Here is a 19890-nt window from a genome sequence, read left to right as displayed (position 1 = left end):
ATGCATGGTATGCTGCCAGGGTTTGGTGAAAAACATGAGAATAATGACTTGAGATCTGTATGTTGTTGTTATGCATTAGAAGTGCGTATATATGTGGATCTCTTTAACATCAGTTGCACATATATTTTGATTTGATTCTGATCAGAGATTTATTGAAGAGTTTTGGGTTTGATGGTTTACTGAGTATATTTGATCAATGTTTGTTGGAGAGAGGTTATGGTATCTTGGTTTCAGCATATTGTTGGTTGTGGGTCAAGTTTGAAAATTGGATGAAACATGGCCTACAAGATTGGACTTGTGTTAGGTGGATCCAGTGTGAAATTATCTGAGTACAATCTGGATGTCGAAAATTGGCAATCCTACGAAGAAAAATACTGGAAATTTTTTTCTAAGGGAAATTACCCTCACTCCGGGCATCTACCATATGTGTTGCTTGAATCGACTGCCAATCTAGCCATCTTGCTTGTTGTTGACTAGGAAAACGCTTCTTCGGTACTCTGGAACCCCTTCCTCGCCTCTAGAACTAAAAATGTCTTCTTCATTCAATAAATCTTCTGCGCTACCTCTGCGTAGCGTCCTGGAGAAATTTCGGCCTCTCTGTAATGTACTCACTGGATCTGGAAAAATCTTCCTCCGGCTTCATTATCCCTGCCCCTCTCTGTCTCCGCTTCCCTTCTGAAGCTCGAACTCTTCCAGCCACTGCCTCTGGAAAATCGAACTCACTAAGGAAATTGATCTCTGTGTGTGTATGTTCTCCATCTAACCATCATGTTCTTCTTATAATCTTTTGTTGGAACTCCAACGATCAAGATTAAAACTTAATCAAGGGCTAAGATCATATCAGAGTCGATCCGTGTGAGTTTCTAGATGATCCACACCTTATCTCAATTAATTTTGATTAATTAACCCCTTTTCCTAAGTTTAGACTTAAGATATATTAAAAAATAGGCTAATAATCTAATTGAGACACTTCTAGGTGGAATCTATAGAAACGATTTTTGGCTTATGGAGAACTCCCGTGTTTAATCCTCTCCACAAAGTTTTGAGACTAGAACACATCTGATGCTACAAAAACTAACCGGCCACTAATGAATAGTCTGCCTACCTAGATTGACATAATTTGAATGTCAAGTGGACATATCGAGTCTTGTGTGGTTTAGATAGGAGTGCAACAATTGATTGTCATTACGGATGAATGGGATTAAAAATACGATGAGTTCTGGATTGATTGCTCATAATCTTAACGTTTGTTTTTGCTGCTGATCTGCTCATTGGAGCTGCCTTATATGTGATCTTAGACAATCTCTGCGGCTTGAGCATTTTACTCTGGATATATTTATATATATTTATAAACTCTGCAATGTTATTTGAGCTCTGCAAAATTATTCGAGTTGTGCAAACTCTGTGGTACTATACGAGCTCTATGGTTGACATCTCATTTTTGTGGATGCTTTGCTCTTGCTTACTTCTTATTTGGGATCGCAGCCAAATTTTTGTCCAGAGGGTCTCCGAATGAAGGATTGGATTGATTGACATATTAATTGAATGATCGATCTCTATCAAATGTATCTGGCAGCACTATTGAGAGCTTGCTTCTGGCACAGGAAGAAGTCAGTTCACTAGATCCTTACACTGACCATTTGCTGAAGATATTAAAGCCAGATAGACAACTTATTATGTGGAGCCATTTGTATGAGCCAGAACTCATACCATGACTATAAAGTCCATTGTTTGACAAGATAAGTATGGTTGGTGCAATAATAAGCTAAGAACTAGTATGATATAATGAAGACTAGTAAGAAACAACGGGTGGAGTAACAGTCAATGAAGTGTGTAACAAAACAAATAATAAAGTTTGTGTGAGTAATGATGATAATGGATATCTTAGCCAAAATTTATTGCTGTTTGGATTGGTAATTGGGCATCCATAAATATACTCAGATTTCACTGGTGCATAATAAAATAAAACCCTCAACTGCTACACCGATTTTCCCACACTGGGTTTTTCCAGGGACATTTGTCCAAAAATAACGGTGTCCTATGTATTAGTATTTCCTTGCTCAGTTTCCATGTTTCAGAATCATATTTAATTTGGTGTAATGTAATTTATGATCTAGGTGAAGTAGATTCAGTTGGTTGCAGTAGGATTCCTGAGATGGTTAGATCTAGGAATTTTCACATGGTATCAGCATTGTTGATGTGAAACAGGAAGAGGAGATCTAGCACTGAAGCAAGGGCCAACTTGCTGCAGTAAGCAATAGTTTGAATCCCTTGAGGGATTGCATAGTTCTAGCCAAGATGGTGATATTTTCGGGGTTGTCTCTCTCTGAGTGAGTCAACAGAGAGGTAAGACTGCCAGATCGAGAATTTGCCAAGGCAGAGGGAACCACACAGAGCATGAGCGCAAAGCTAGAGGGATGCTTTTTTTTGCAAGCTGAGTGCTGGGCAGAAAAACCGTCGGAAGAAGGAAGCAGATCGCATAGTGAGGGAATACTTCCTCAGTGATTTCTTGCCGAGGAAATCAGTATTTCTCATTTGCTGAGCAGGAGAGGAGCAACAGGCTTACCAGCTCCATCAGGGAGTGCGTAAGCCAGCCTAGAAGCTACGTAGTAAGGAGAAAGAGGGGGTTGTTTGACCGTTTTCGGAGGATATAGCAACCAATGGCTTGAGGGATTAGGACAGGTTGGACGGAGCTTCTGTGAAAATTCTATCACTGCAGCAACTGATTTACTTTTCCTACTTATTCCACAATAAGTTTTCATGAAATTACTTCAGTAAACATTAAAATAAATACTGTTGCAGATATCACACCGTAATACAGAAACAAACATATGCACAAGAATCAACACATTGACACAGTTATTTTGGACAACAGTCCCCGGAAAAACCCAATGCGGGAAAACTGGTGCAACAAGGGAGGTTTTTATTATTCAACAATTCTTCAGTACAACAGGGTGCCAAACTGGCTTACCCACAGAGAGAAATAATTCTCTAGCACTTCTCCCAATCCTAGCGTCAGCCCGGATGACCTTTGCGTGGCTCTCCAACCCTCTGCATCAGCCCTTGCTTGACTGCGTCAGCCCTGGGCCTCTCTGCGTCACCAACGCAGGCCCAACTAGTGATTGCGCAGTCTTCTGCTGCCTTTGCGTCTGCCTCTCCTGCCTCAACGTTGATCTTCAGTGACTGATCCCGTCTCTCTGCTTCGTACTTGATGCCTTCTGACTGCTCACCAGACCACTGGTTCAATTTCTCAGCTAACCTCGCTCCAGAAATTGAACTGACTGGTCTCCCTCAGTGTGTCCTCCAAGTGACCCTCAAGCCTCCTCTTATACTTTTCTTGTTGACACATCAACGGCCGAGATTAAGTCCCTAATCAACGGATAAGATTAGATTGGCTTGATCCATGACTTTTGGACCATTTTAACACTGTTTTATATTAATTCACATTAATATTTTATTTTCCCTAAGTTTAGACTTAGGAACTCCATTAAAAATATTAATTATTTTAATGGCTCTCAAACTGTTTAGAATCTGCCCAAACCCTTTCTGGGTATTGGAGATCTCATGTGCCTTAGCCTCTCCACCAATTTTCGTGGCTAGAGCACATCCGATGCTTCCCCAAATCAACACTCCCTCTTAGCGAGGACTGTGCTCTAGTAATACTCCTCACTGAGCATCACTCTGATCATCCGGCATCTATCCCTGTGCTAATGCTAGGCCTGTTGCCCAACATCCTCTGCATCCTGTACTGCTACCCATGGCCCTGCCACTGCCACTGCTGCATCCGTACTGCAACTCCCTCTACATCCGTGTTGTTGCTGGTCCTTTCTCCCAACACTGCCTCTGCACTTCAACTCCCTCTGCATCTATGCTATTATTACTCCCATTTTTGCTACTTAGATGGGTTCTTTACCATCCCCATCTTTTCCCTAAAGTAGTCAAACTTAGTCCTTCCAAGGGCCTTGGTGAGGATGTCTGCCACCTGATCTCCTGTAGGAGTGTAGCTCAACTGTACAACTCCTCGTTGGACACAGTCACCGACAAAGTGACACTAGATATCGATATGCTTCGACCTATCATGAAACACTGGATTCTCAGAGAGCTTGATGCAACTCTGATTGTCGCACATGATCTTGGTCGCCTCCATATTCCTTCTGAATATGTTCACAAGCAATTTTCTAAGCCATATGGCCTCACACGAAGCTGTGCTTGTTGCCATATATTCTGCCTCAGATGAGCTCAGAGACACGGACTTCTATTTCCTACTGCACTAGGAGGTCATTCTCGATCCAATGTTGAAACAGTACCCAGAGGTACTTTTCCGATCCACTGAACTTCCTGCCCAATCTGCATCAGTAAATCCACTCAATCTGATATCCTTACTTCTGGTGTATAAGAGTCCATAATCGACTGTTCCCTGTAAGTACCTAAGAACATGTTTGGATGCTGCCCAGTGCGCCCTCTTTGGTTCTACCATGAACTGACTGAGGGAGTTGACAGCGTAGCAAATGTTTGGCCTGGTATTGACCAAATACATCAGGGACCCTATGAGCTACCTGTATAGGGTGGGATTGACATCCTTGTCTTCTGATGCATCAATATTCTTCCAGTTGGTGATCATTGGCGTAGCCATAGGTCTACAGTTCTCCATCCCGAATCTTTTCAGGATTTCTATATCATACCTCCCTTGCCCAAGGAAGATTTCTCCCTTCTGTTGCCAAACTTCCAACCCTAGGAAGTAGTGCATTCATCCCAAATCCTTCATATTGAATTCTGTGGCTAGATTCTTCTTGCAGTCTCCAATGAGTCTGGATGATCCTGTCAGAAAGAGATCATCCACATACAATAGTAAGATTAGCGGTTCGTTCTCTACAACCAGATAGTAGAGATTCAGATCCGTGTCACTCTTAACAAACCCCATCTTCTGCAAGTAGCCATCTATTCGACCATACCATGCTCTCGGTGCCTGTTTCAGCCCATTCAAGGCTTTCTTCAATCTGCATACATGAGACTTCTTCTCATGAGTTTCAAAGCCCTCTGGTTGTTCAATGTATACCTCCTCTTCTATTACCCTGTTCAGAAATGTCGTTTTGACATCCATCTAATGAATCTTCCATCCCATCTGGGATGCAAGAGATATCACGGTTCTAATAGATGTATCCCTGGCTACCGGGGCGAAGGACTCCTCATAGTCAATCCCTCCCTTTTGAGCATACCCCTTAGCCACAAACCTGGCCTTGTATTTCTCAACACTGCTGCATGCAGCGTATTTGATCTTGTAGATCCATCTTGAACCTACCACTGATCTATCTTGAGGCCTTGGCACCACCTCCTAGACATCATTTACCATTATGGAGTTGTATTCCTCCACCATCGCATCAAACCAAACCTGATGTTGAGCTGCCTCCTTGAAACTGGCAGGCTCTCCATCCTGAGCTACTAATGCCTGATATCTATCTGGCTGTTTTCGCTCCCTCTTATTGTTTCTTGGCGCACCGATGAAGTCCTCTGCATCTCGCAGAATCTGACGAAGTTCCCTGCTAGTTCTTCCTCTGCCAGCAAGTGCTTCTGTTCGCTCCTCCTCCTCATCCTGAGAATCTTCCTGTCCTGAGGAAGAATTCTTTACTTCTGTTGGTTGAAGAGGCTTAACCAACGACTCCTCTTTTGACTGCTCCTTGAAAGGCATCTCATGAGATCTTCTGAAAGCCCTATCCTCCATGAACTTTACATCTCGTCGTACTACTACCTTCCTGCTCCCTGGAAGATAGATTCTGTATGCCTTAGCGTTCTCGCTATATCCCATCAGATATCCCTTTTCCGCAGTCTGATCCAGCTTCTTCCTCTTTTCTTTGGGTATGCGGCAATATGCTAAACTCCCAAATATCCTGAAATGACTAACTTCAGATGTCTTCCCTGTGAAGACTTTCTCTGGAGTAATCTTGCCCAATGCCTGATGAGGAGTCTTGTTCTCAACATAGATTGCTGTGTTGCATGCTTCCGCCCACAGGAATTTTGGCATATCCCGATCATACATCATGGCCCTAGTTGCTTCTACAATAGTCCTATTCTTTCTTTCTGCTACCCCATTCTACTCCAGATTGTGTTGAATTTGCTAAGTTTACTTAGTTAGAAACCCTCCTTGCACTTTATCTGATTTATTCCTACCTACTTGTTATTTTCCTTAACAAGTTATTTACAATGTAAATACTGAAAATAAACACTAGTGCATGCTCAACATATTACAGATCAGCAACTAAAAGAAACAAAAACAAACACACCATATGACACCATTATTTTTGGACTAATGTCCCCGGAAAAACCCAATGTGGGAAAACCGGTGCAGCTATCTGAGGGTTTTCTTATTAAGCAATATCAGAGTACAATTTGGGTGCCGAAATTGGCCTACCCAACAGAGAATTTCCTTGGTAGTAATACCTCTTAGTTTCTGACAAATGTCCTAGCTGAAACCCCAAATAATCCTTCCGGCAGCTACTCAACACAAATCTACCCTAGAAACCCCAGCGCCAGCCTCTCTCTGGACTGCGTCAGCCCCTCTCTGCCTCACGCTGGCCCTGTGTCACCTTGAATGGGTCTGCGTTAGCCCTGGGAGGCCCTACGTCAGCCCTCTGGCCCTCTGCGTCAGCAACGCTGGCCTCTCTGAGGCTTTGCGCAGCTCTTGACTGCCTCTGCGTGGCCCTGCGTGAGCCCTGGCTGGCTCTGCGTCACTCTCCTTGGCTACTGCGCTGCTCTCCTGGCACTATCTCTGCCTCTCTGTCTCTCTGTACTCAAATGCCCCTCAGCTGCATCTCCCGATCACTAATTCTATCTCTCTTAGCAAACCCCGCTCTAGAGAATAGAATGACTGATCACTCTGGTGTATTCTCCAAGTGACCCTCAAGCCTCCTCTTATACTTTTCTTGTTGACAAATCAACGACCGAGATTAAGTCCCTAGTCGACGGCTAAGATTAGGTCTGGCTTGATCCATGTCTTTTGGACCATTCTAACACAGTTTTATATTAATTCACATTAATATTTTAGTTTCCTTAAGTGTAGACTTAGGGACTCCATTTAAAATATTAATTATTTTAATGTCTCCCAAATTGTTTAGAATCTGCCCAAACCCTTTCTGGGTATTGGAGATCTCATGTGCCTTAGCCTCTCCACCAATTTTTGTGGCTAAAACACATCCGATGCTACCCCAAATCAACACTCCCTCTTAGTGAGGTCTGTGCTCTAGCAATACTCCTTACTGAGTATCACCCTGATCATCCAGCATCGGTCCCTGTGCTGATGCTAGGCCTGTTGCCCATCATCTGCATTGCCACATCCTGTACTACTACCCATGGCCCTGCCAGTGCCATTGTTGCATCCATACTGCAACTCCCTCTGCATCCGTGCTGCTGCCCATGGCCCTGCCACTGCCACTGTTGCATCTGCATTGCAACCTCTCTCATCATGCTGCATTGTGCTGCCCATAGCACTACCACTGCTAATTGCTACACTGCAACTCAGTTACTGAGAAGTAAGTAACTGATCTCCCAACTCTGACATCTCTGTCAGGCTAGAAACACTCCTGATGCTGAAGCTCCCTCTGTCACTGACAAGTGCTCCCTCTTTGACCTCTGCGCTGCTGCAACAACTCTGTGCATCTTGCACCGTTGCACACCTCTCTGTGCCATCTTGCAATGGTGCAACACTCTTGTGCTTCTCGCACTGCTGTCTTACGCTGTCCTGGGAATCCTGCACTATAGCTTCCTCTGTCGCTCCATCCGCATCCGTCTCTACTGACATCGCCAGTATTGGTACTCCTCTTCGGGGCTCCCGTAGCAAGGTTTAATCCAAGAGGCTGGGTACCTCGAAGATCATGCCCCTCATCGCCTGTAGTCCGTCTGACTACAGCTCGATGTTTCCCCAATTCCGCTCAAGTGGTGCGTGTGCACTCATGGCACATTTATCATCTGTCAAAACTTCCTTCTTTGCCCATGCTGGTGCTGCCTTAGTCTCAGAAGACTCTCCCTTACTCTTCTTCCTTGGACACTGTGTCGCATAATGACCCAGCTCCCCATAGTGGAAGCACTTGATCTTGGGGAGATCTTTCTTCTTCCGCTTCTCCTGCTTTCTCTCAAATGCTAGGGCCACGTCTTCCTCCTCCTGCTTGACTTTGATCTCCTTGCTGTTGCTACCCGTCTTCGACTGCCATCTGATTTCTTTCTGGCGAAGAGCTACCCACAGCTCATCCCAAGGTGGAAGTGTCCCTCTGCCCAATATACTTTAGACAAATACTTCCCTGTCTTTTGAGACAACATTTAGGGTTGTCCTCACCATCAGCTCCTGATCTGGTGTCGCCCCTATAGCAGTCAACTGATCTCGGATTTCATTCAGTCCTTCGAGGAAGGTGTCAATCGGTTCTCTCTTCATTTGATATGACCTCAACTGATTCTCAAGCAACATTCTTCTCTGCACAAAAGTATGCTGGTACAACTTCTTGAGAGCCTCCCACATCTCAAATGTCGTTTCCTTCTCGGCTATGTGTGGTACTACATGATCCTTGACCCCGTCAAGGATAATGCTCTTGGCCCTCGCCATCGCCTCCTTGTACTTGTCATTATCATTGGGGTCGACTGGGATAGCTATTACCTTCAAGGCGAAGTTCTTGACACGATTCTTGTCAAGTACGGATAAGATTTTGGCCTTCCAAACTGCGAAGTTCGATGCTCTGTCTAGTCTATCCTAGTCTCTTACTCCGTGTAGTGCCATGATGCTCCTCTACTTCCCTCTTGGAAGTTCTCTGTTCGACTCCTCTGAGTCTCTACTTCTCGTCTGGAAGTTCTCTTCTGGACTCCCTCTGAGTCTTGATTTCCCTCTTGGAAATCCTTTTGCCATTGTCGAGATGCCCCCTACTTTGATCGTCTTGTGCAACTGCACCACTGATCTGGGTTCCTTGGCTAGAAACCCTTGGTAGCAACTCCTCTGGCCTTGCTCTGTCAGGTACTGTTCTAACTACAGTACCTCACCAGCTCCACTCTGCAATATTCCCGCAGCCTTCTAAACCCCAGCAACCTGAAGGTGAGAGCTCCTAGGCTCTGCGCAATCCCGGCACCTCAACCGACCTCCTCAGCTAACTGCGTCAACCCTCCCAGCTACTGCGTGGCTCTGTGTGAGGCTTCTCTTGCCTTCCTTCGCCTCTGCGCTGCCTCTTCCCGGCTCACCCTTGATGACGCAGGCACTGCGTCACCCTTCCTTGTTGCTACTCTGCTAGAAACAACTTTTGTCACCTCGGGACAACTGTTTTCTGCTGCTATTGCTCCGCTCGGCCGATGTCCTTTAGTCCTCCTGTGATCTGCAATCACGCTCTGGTACCATGTTGAATTTTCTATGTTTACTTGGTTAGAAACCCTCCATGCACTTTATCTGATTTATTCCTACCAACTTGTTATTTTCCTTAACAAGTTATTTACAATGTAAATATTGAAAAGAAACACTAGTGCATGCTCAAAATATTACAGATCAACAACTAAAAGAAACAGAAACAAACACACCATATGACACCATTATTTTTGGACTAATGTCCCCAGAAAAACTGAATGTGGGAAAACCGGTGCAGCTATCCGAGGGTTTTCTTATTAAGCAATATCAGAGTACAATCTGGGTGCCAAAACTGGCCTACCCAATAGAGAATTTCCTTGGCAGTAATACCTCTTAGTTTCTGACAAATCTCCTGGTTGAAACCCCAAATAATCCTTCCAGCAATGACTCAGCACAAATCTGCCCCAGAAACCCCAACCACAGCCTCTCTCTGGACTGCGTCATCCCCTCTCCGCCTCACGCTGGCCCTGCGTCACCCCGGATGGGTTTGCGTCAGCTCTGGGAGGCCCCGCGTCAGCCCTCTAGCCCTATGCATCAGCAATGCTAGCCTCTCTGAGGCTCTGCGCAGCTCTCAGCTGCCTATGCATGGCCCTGCGTGAGCCCTGGCTAGCTCTACGTCACTCTCCTTGGCTATTGCGCTGCTCTCCCAACACTATCTCTGCCTCTCTGTCTCACTGTACTCAAATGCCCCTCAGCTGCATCTCCCGATCACTAATTCTATCTCTCTTAGCAAACCACGCTCTAGAGAATAGAATGACTGATCACTCTGGTGTACTTTCCAAGTGACCCTCAAGCCTCCTCTTCTACTTTTCTCGTTGACAAATCAACGGCTGAGATTAAGTCCCTAATCGACGACTAAGATTTGATCTGGCTTGATCCATGTCTTTTGGACCATTCTAACATAGTTTTATATTAATTCACATTAATATTTTAATTTCCCTAAGTTTAGACTTAGGGATTCCATTAAAAATATTAATTATTTAATATCTCCCAAACTATTTAGAATTTGCCCCAACCCTTTCTGGGTATTGGAGATCTCATGTGCCTTAGCCTCTCCACCAATTTTTGTGGCTAGAGCACATCTGATGCTACCCCAAATCAACAGATTGTAGGGAGCTGTTTACTCTCTTCTGATGCCCTTAGCGCAAAAATCAGTGAAGTCTTTATCGACATATTCTCCACCATTACCTAAGCGCAAAACTTTTATTTTCTTCCCAGTCAGATTCTCCACCAGAGCCTTGAACTCCTCGAATCGACATAAAACCTCATCCTTGGTTTTCAGAAAATAAATCCAAGTTTTCCTTGAGTGGTCATTAATGAAGGTAAGGAAATACTCGGCACCACTGAGAGCTTTGACGGACATAGGTCTAGAGATATTTGAGTGTATCAATCCTAGTACACTCTTGGCCCTGTGTTTGCTCCTAGGAAATGTTGCCTTGGCATACTTTCCTAGAGCACATCCCCTGCATACATCATCTCGTTTGTACTCATATCCGGAACTCTTGTTACAGTGCTCCTGAGAATTCTCAGAGCTCCATGGTGCAAGTGACCCATTCTTCTGTGCCATAGTTCGTTCAAGTCCTTGTTTCCATGACTGCTTATTAGTGCCATTGGTGATTCTAGTTGTAATCTATACAACTGATTACTTTTGATCTCGATCTGCACTTTCTTTTTCCAGCTTGGGTGTTTGACGTTTACCTTCTTCTTGATGAAGTAGATGTCATAGCCATTGCCTTGTAGTTGCGATATGGAAATTAAGTTCATCCCCAATCTTGGTACATGCAGCACATTTGTAGCATGGAACCGTTCTCCCGATTCTGTCTGAAAGACTATGGTGCCCTTCCCTACTGGAGTACACTTTTCCTTGTTCCCCATGGTGATCTGAAAGTTCATCTTCTGTTCTCGATATTCTGAGAAACACTCCCTGATTCCTGTCATATGCCACGAGGCTCCACTGTCTATATACCATACTTCTGATGATGCAACACTAGTCATACACGCCACTTCTTCTTCCAGCCTAGAAGCTAACATAGAGAAATCGAAATCTCTTTCTCTTGTGCAATCTTCTAAAAATCTGTGTGAGTCCCCTGACGTGGATGCCTTTGCATCGTGGTTTCGACCCATAACTGATTTTCCCTTCCCGTCTCTAAGTACTTGCTCTGGTACCATGTGAAAATTCTATCACTGCAGCGAATGATTTACTTTTCCTAGTTATTCCACTATAAGTTATTCATGAAATTACTTCAATAAACATTAAAATAAATACTGCTGCAGATATCACACCGTAATACAGAAACAAGCATATGCACAAGAATCAACACATTGACACAGTTATTTTGGATGATAGTCCCTGGAAAAACCCAATGCGGGAAAACCGGTGCAGCAAGGGAGGTTTTTATTATTTAGTAATTCTTCAGTACAATAGGGTGCCAAACTGGCTTACCCACAGAGAGAAATAATTCTCCAACACTTCTCCCAATCCCAGCGTCAGCCCGGCTGACCTCTGCATGGCTCTCCAACTCTCTGCGTCAGCCCTGGGCCTCTCTACGTCACCCATGTAGGCCCAGCTAGTGACTGCGCAGTCTTTTGCTACCTCTGTCTGCCTGAAAAGCCCTGTGTCTGCCTCTCCTGCCTCAACGCTGATCTTCAATGACTGATCCCGTCTCTCTGCTCCATACTTGCTGCCTCCTGACTGCTCACCAGACCACTAGTTCAATTTTTCAGCTAACCCCGCTCTACTAATTGAACTGACTGGTCTCCCTCAGTGTATCCTCCAAGTGACCCTCAAGCTTCCTCTTATACTTTTCTCGTTGACACATCAACGACCGAGATTAATTCCCTAATCAACGACTAAGATTAGATTTGGCTTGATCCATGACTTTTGGACCATTCTAACGCAGTTTTATATTAATTCACATTAATATTTTATTTTCCCTAAGTTTAGATTTAGGGACTCCATTAAAAATATTAATTATTTTAATGTCTTCCAAACTGTTTAGAATCTGCCCAAACCCTTTCTGGGTATTGGATATCTCATGTGTCTTAGCCTCTCCACCAATTTTTGTGGCTAGAGCACATCCGATGCTACCCCAAATCAACAGCTTCCAACTACGTCATCTGGAAGGCTAGAATGTCCTTCCTTCTAGATGAGCATGCCCTCAATACGTATGTTGATAGTGTGGTAGCTGTCCCCGCGGATGCAGATCCATTGAAGAAGTATAGAGCTGAAATGGAAAAGACCAAGAGGATGATCTTGGATGGAGTCAAGGATCACGTGGTGTGCCACGTTGTTAGCAGAGCAACTACTAAGGAGACGTGGGATGCTTTGGCCACATTGTATCCGAGATCTTCTGAGCAGCGAAAGATGTACTTGGAACAAAAGTTGAGATCTGCACAGATGTAGAAGGGAGAATATGTGGATCCATTCCTCACGAAGTTGAAGGAGACCCGTGATGAGTTGTCGATTGTGGGGCATACACCTCAGGATTCAGGGTTAGTGAGATTGGCCCTAAATTCTATCTCGGATGAGTGGCAATCTTTGTCTAGAGTATCTTGGGCAGAGTAGCATTGCCAAATTGGGATGAGATGTGGGTAGCTCTAAAACAAGAAGAGCTGAGGAGAGACCTGGTCAAGGTCAAACTTGACGGAAGCAGCAACAACAATGGGTCGAAGCCCAAAGTAGATGAGGAGGATAATGCGGCCCTTGCATCAAAAGGTCAACAGGGGCAGCAAAGACGAAAGAAGGACGTCTCCAAGGTGAAGTGTTTCAGATGTGGCAAGATGGGCCACTATGCATCCTAGTGTCCCTTGAAGGAAAAGGACAAGGATGAGAAGCACGATCCTAAGGTTGCAACCACAAATATCGAACAGGAGGAGGAATTCGCCATGACAGCCAAGATACCTCTAGGAGGGAGGTGCGCTGATATAGAACTGTAGTTCGATAGAGCTACAGATGGGCAGGATCCTTGAGGAGCCCACCCCTTGGATCATCACCTTGCTACAGGAGCCCATGATCAATAGTAGTAGGATGGAAGAGTTTTCATTTGGTGCCATGGAGTGTTGGAGCGACAAATGTAGTAGTTAGCAACGCCATAACTTGAGCAACGCAAAGCAGAGAGGCAGTGGTGCATGGAGGCACAATGTAGAGCTTCAACAACATAGTGGCTTCAGAAGACAACGTGGGTCTAGTAGCAGTCAGACTTTCAACACCAAGGTGTATCCACGAGATACTTATCTAGTTTTGGGTGTTTTTAGTTGCTTCTCCCAACAACTGAGTTGTAGTACGGATGCAGTGTTAACAGTGGCAGTGCTAGCAGCATAGCAGATGCAGCATTTGAGAGGGAGCTGTAGTACAGATGTAGCATTGGTAGTGGCAGTGTCAAAGGCAACAATACAATAGCAGCAACAACACAGTAGTTGGTGGACAACATGTCAGATATCAATAGCGTAGAGGACGATGCTTCAGAGTCAGAGCAGTATGCAGTAGTAGTATATTGCTAGAGCACATTCCTCGCTAAGAGGGAGTGTTGATTTGGGGTAGCATCGGATGTGCTCTAAGCCTCAAATTTTGTAGGGAGGCTTGGGCACATGCATTCCAAAGAATCCAAAAATCGTTTTGGGAAATTCCACCTAGAGACAATTATATTAAAATAATTAATATTTTTAATGGAGTTCTGAAGTCTAAACTTAGGAAATTTAAATTATTAATGGGTATTAATCTAATTGTGGGTGAATCTTCTAAATAAAGACGGAGATCAAGTCAAAATGATCTGAGCCTTTGATTAGGAGTTAATTTAGGCCGTTGGTTGTCCAACAAGCAGATATAAGAAGGGGCTTGAGGGTCATTTGGAAAATACAACGAGAGATCAAGAGATCGAATTTCTGAAGTGAGAAGTTCTTAGGAGGAAATTCTGATCGAAGAGATCATTTGCAGTAGAGGGGCAATGACAGTGATCTGAAGGAAGATTTCCAGATCCAGAGATGCAGTAGCAAGAGGTTGAGTTATTCCCAGTGTAGGAACTCGCGAGTGCAGGAAGGCGCAAGTGTAGGAATGCGCGAGTGTAGGAACACGAGTACAAGAATGCAAGTGCAGGAACGTTTGTGTAGGAACGCGCAAGTGCAGGAATGCACGAGTACATGAACGCGTGAGTGCAGGAACACGAGTGCAGGAACTCGTGAGTGCAGGAATGCACGAGTGCAAGAACGCGCAAGTGCAGGAACGTGCAAGTGCAGGAACGCACAAATGCAAGATCGTGAGTGCAGGCAATACGCATGCCGAGGTTGCTTAGGGAATATCTCTGCTAGATTTTCTTGCTGTTTGGATTGGCAGTTGGGCATCCATAGATGTACTTAGATTTCACTGCTACATAATAAAATAAAACCCTCAGCTGGTGCATTGGTTTTCCCACATTGGGTTTTTCTAGGGACATTTGTCCAAAACTAACGGTGCCCTATGTGTTTGTTTTTTCTCGCTCAGTTTCTATGTTTCAGAATCATATTTAATTTGGTGTAGGCTGCGTCAGTAATTTACTTCAATGTTTCAAGAAGAAATCTGAAATAAGTTTGTAATGTAATTTATGATCTAGGTTAAGTAGATTCAGTTGGTTGCAGTGGGATTCTTGAGATTGTTAGATCTAGGAATTTTCACCGTTACAATGAGCACACAAGGACAAGGAGGTGGCCAATGGAGTAAAGGATTCGTTGTTTAAGGCAATGTCAAGAGGAAGGCCCCATATAAGGACAAGGAGGTAGGAGGCCAGTGGAGTAAAGAAAGCCTTTTAGAGGTTATTTCCAGCTGCTTTACAAACTAATGTAAGGGAGAAATTTGCCTATTTGGCTGCTAGATTAGAGGATTTGGCAGACATATCAACTTTGGATGAGTGCAGGACCATGAACCCAGTTTAAATGGTGGACTTGTCATGGGGCAAATGGTGTTTATTTGCGAAGTCTTGCCACATGTATTCTGTCAGAAGTGGCAGGCTCTTCATTAGCAGAACATAATTGGAGCACTTATAGCTTCATTCACTCTGTGGAGTACAACAAATTGGGATCACAAAAGGTTGAGGATCTTGTATATGTTCATTCAAACCTACGCCTTGTGTCTTGTAGGGGTGAAGAATATACAAGTGGACCTCATAAAGATTGGGATGTGGAAGCAAAATATCTAGACTTAGAGCTCTCTTTATGTTCTTGATATTAGTGCTAGTGGTGATGCAAGTGGAACTACAATGGAAGTACTAGTAGAGTTGTCTCTTCTGTTGAACAAGCATCCTATTCTATTTTTGTTGTTCAGGATGAGGGTTTTTATGATTAATGATATGTTAATGTAGCCAATAATTGTATCTAGCTCATGTTTTATTTCAGTTTTAGCACATACAACCTCATGTATAAAGACTAATTTTGGAGCCTTCAATGTAAAGCCTCATCTATAAAGGCTAATTTTGGATTTTTGCATCATGCAATCATCTATTGGAGTTAACATAGACTTGGTTTTCCTGTTAAGACTTCATTTGTGTCTCATTCTTTCTTTTCTTGCAAGATAATGTGTTATTAATGCATTTATAAAATATATATAATGTTTCGGCCGACGTTTCCAATTTCCAGGGGCCACATTTTGAGCTGTACCCGTTTCGGAAACTTCTAGACATTTCAGCGTTTCGTGCAACTTATGTAACCATGAATAGAGGACCATGCCATGACAATCCATTACAAAGGGGAAATGTGTCTCCTCCAATCCAAAGTACTCAAGTAACCCAATTGAAGTACTATCCTCATGAAGCTATTATCTTGCAAATACCTGTACTCTGTGATGAAAATCACGTGTAATTTTCATGCTATATGAGGGTAACACTGTTTATTCTGGATCAGTTTATGAACCAAGTTCTTCATTTCATATTCAGTAAATGAAATTTGTTCATTTCAGTATACTTCTAATTCCATCTCCAAACATCCTAAAATGTGGTTCCTAATTCAACTTTTAATGTTAAAATCGAAAATAATAAACGGGAAATGTAAGTAAAGGTAAATGGTAAAAGTTGAATACCATTAAAAATAGAGATCTCATTTTGTGTGCTTTTCAGGGGTTCTTGGTGTTCCGGTTGGGGATATATGGAACTAACCATTTGGATCAGTTCATAGCTGAACCAATTCCAAACCAGTTCAGAGGGTTGGTGTGGACTGGTTTTGGAATAGTTTGATTTCTGAACTAGGTAGTTTGGAACTTAACTGGCTGGTTCTGATAACTATGTCCTTTCCATTTTTGTTGAATTTAAAAACCATGGATCTAAGAGGCGCAGGTAAGAAAATAACTCATTTGGATTTTAATTTATTGATACTTTAGCTTCTAAGTGGTAAGTGGTCTCTCACAATTGTGTGCATTAGTATAGGACTTGGCTGCATAACTCTGTAAGCGGGAATCCTCTCCAAAGTCCATGCATCATGAGTATTTTCAGTCAACACTTTGAAATCCTCGTAGATAATGTATTTTTCCTATGGAATCCTATTGAAGGTGAAAGCTAGTAATCTCCTTTAATTCTTTATCCTGCACAGACTTGATAGTTGAATCCGATGTGATGTAATCATTCGAGTGCTTCTTTTAAGCTAAAATACTTTAGGTGTTATATAGTTTTAAGGATATGTACATCTAGGTGTTCTAAACTTCTATAGCTTAGCCATAGGTTTAGGGACATATAGACATGTATCTTGTAGTAAGCAAAAGTTGCAATATATCTTGTAGTAAACAAAAGTTGCAATATCACTGTTTCCTATTTTCACTGTTCAGATACGACATTTTGAGAATGTCTTCTTGTTGATTGCACAAGTTAATGCTTGCACTCCTGTTTCCTCCTTTTTTCAAGGAGAGTAGACTGATCCAACACCCAAATCTTAAAAAATAAACAAGAATTTACCTCAGAATTGTATGCTTTTCGAAAGATGCTGCATTTGCTATTAATTTTTTTATTGGATATTTATGTTGCATCTTTAAGGCTGATGTGTCTAATTGGGATACAAATGTTGAAAGTGTTATTAATTGCATGCCAAACATAAAGCTATGGGGCAGATGTCCGTCAAGTATAATAACGTTTTTAACCACTTGGTATTATATTTCCTTACTCTGTAATATTGTGCAATATAATAAATATACTCTGGGGTAAACCGTAACTTTATTTGTTTGGTTAAGAAGTGGCAGTGTTTTCTGATGGCGTTTTTGTATTCACTTTGCAGATGCTGCCAGCATACTCTAAACGGTTTTCTGAAAAGCACGTTGTTTCCTTAGTTCCTTTTATTCCAAATCTCATATTGAATATATCTGTAGACTGGAAAGAAAGGCTATTGAAGGTAATGGGTCAACCTGTCATCAAGGTTTCTTGTCTGATGTTGTTGGTACACAGGGGCTAGTTTGTATTTCATGTTAAAATCAAAATAGCACTGAAATATATTATAATTTCTGAGCATAGTTCTGTTGCACCATCTATATATATATATATTTGTGTGTGTTCATTATCTTCATGATGCTCAAATGTGCAACTTGACAACTTAAATTTATTGTGATAGTATGGCTACTGATCTCAAATCTTTACAACATTGGGTTTACTTAGGGGTTAGAGATACAGGTCCTACTATATATACATGATAAAAGTTAAAACTCACTTGGGATGCTATTTTTTTAAGGTGTATATACATGTTAAAGAAATGTGGAGGTGACTTTTGACCTCTCAAAGAATCTCTCGCTTTTGGGGGATGTTTCTGCCTAAATCCACACCTGGGCTAATGTGGAGAAATCTTTAATCCACCTGGTGTGGCCTTGGGGGCAAGTCTTGTTTTGAGCAGCTAGAGGGGTGGACCCTATGAGGCTACTAAGGCTTAACAAGCTTTAGCAAATGAGAAATATTTGTTCTAGGAGTTGATTAAGATTGACCAAGACACATTCAACCATCAATATGTATATTACAACATGTTACATCAAAGCATGTAAATAAAATCCTTGAGCATAAATGACCATAATCATTCATAAACAAGAGATATAACAATGATAATCAATGAATGAAATACTCTCAAAGCAAAAGATGTAACAAGTAGAGACTAGTGCCAAATAAAGAGTACTTGAATGCTCTAAGTAAGTGATAATTGCTTGAAAGTAAAGTGCTTGAAAAGTAAATACTTGGAAATTGAAAGCTCAAAAGTAAACGAAAGATGATTGCTTGGAAATGAAAGTACTTGAGCTTGGAAATGAAAATGCCCCAAAGTAAATGTGCTTTGAAAATAAATGTGGCAATTGCAAAAATGACCAGGTACCAAATGTTGTGAATGAAAATGTTGTGAAATGTTCTTGGTTGATTTTAGTTAAATTAGATTTCACTTGGACTTAGGTTAGTTTAGTGTGTGAATGCACAACATGAAATATGTGATTGCAATAAATTAAGTCTAACTATGGTTTGTGTCCTCTTCCAGCCTTATCCTCATTGGGTTAAAGAAGGCTGCAAGGAGATCCAACAGGAGGAAGCTAAGGCTTCGTGCACTACCCTGATTTCACAAGTTAGTGCCTCGCAAGGAGATCCAACACTAGGACAACCTAGTCTGATTTCACAAGTGGTCTTTTACTGATTTCCCTTAATCTCACAATAAAAAGATGTAGAATAAATTTTCCCTATTTAGTCTAATTCAAACAATAGGCCTTCTCTAATCATGCAAGAGGATCAAGCTAGGCTTGCAACTTGCATGAAAACATATCAAGACTTGAAGGAGATTTATTACTCTTTGCAAAGATGGAAATCTAAATTAAAACAGGAATTGAAATCTAATCTAAAGAAATTAATAAAATTTAATCTAATCTAGGATCATAAATGAAATTAAATCTAGATTGAAATTGGATTTAATCTAATGAAAAGAAAATTGAACTAATCTAGATTGTGATGTGCGTTTGAGCTAATCTAAGGTTAATTTTAATCCCACAATAAGAGCAAACCACAAAGAGACACAACCACAAGAGATCCCCACTAGGTAGGGGGGATGCTTAGGAGACTCTCTTAACTCCCAAGATGATTACAATGCTTGATGAGTCCCTTGTAAATCAAGGGATCAAAAAGATGGATTCCCTTATGAATAAAGGGATCCAAAAAAGGATGGATGAAATTACAATGGTGATTTTTTTTTTTTTACAAAGGGTCCAAAATAGGTTGCTTCTGAATGCTTGAGATCTTCGATTTTGAGTGAATTTCGGCAACAGCTCCCCTTGTAAAAGCACGGGCCTACTAAAAACCGTCAAGAAAATTATATTAGAAATGCCAAAAATGGATTTAAAACAATCAAACAATGTTAGTATTTGTAACCCCAAAATGCCAAGTAAAATTCTAGAGTTAAAAATGCTATGTTCCTACACTAATTGGCTAAGGAAAGACCAAAGGAACTTGGCCTTTTCTCAGCCAATATAACTTCTCTTAGTGCAACAGTCAATAGATAGCCTTTAGAAGCTAGATATGTCAATAGAATGCTTGAATAAGAACCAAGAATTGCTGCTAGAAATT

At 42.2% G+C, this 19890-nt stretch overlaps 1 protein-coding gene across 8 annotated transcripts in view; it reads left to right on the top strand.

Annotated features, from left to right (window-relative positions):
- LOC149198157 (uncharacterized) overlaps window positions 1-19890 on the top strand; it is a 488351-nt gene that overhangs the window by 231876 nt on the left and 236585 nt on the right. For 6 of the 8 annotated variants that reach the window (XM_089406136.1, XM_089406138.1, XM_089406134.1 and 3 more), the window contains one exon: window positions 17591-17704. The exons of the other annotated variants lie outside the window; for them this stretch is intronic. In XM_089406136.1, coding sequence (XP_089262262.1) covers window positions 17591-17704 — 114 coding nt within the window. The remainder of the gene's footprint in view (window positions 1-17590; window positions 17705-19890) is intronic. 8 annotated transcript variants of the gene reach the window in all.

This window comes from Pinus tabuliformis, chromosome 2_2 (assembly GCF_031772625.1).
Source record: "Pinus tabuliformis cultivar Carrire ecotype Pingquan chromosome 2_2, CPIR1, whole genome shotgun sequence".
Lineage (NCBI taxonomy): Eukaryota > Viridiplantae > Streptophyta > Pinopsida > Pinales > Pinaceae > Pinus > Pinus tabuliformis.
The sequence above is the reverse complement of the archived record's forward strand: the minus strand, read 5'-3'. Positions and strand labels throughout refer to the sequence as shown.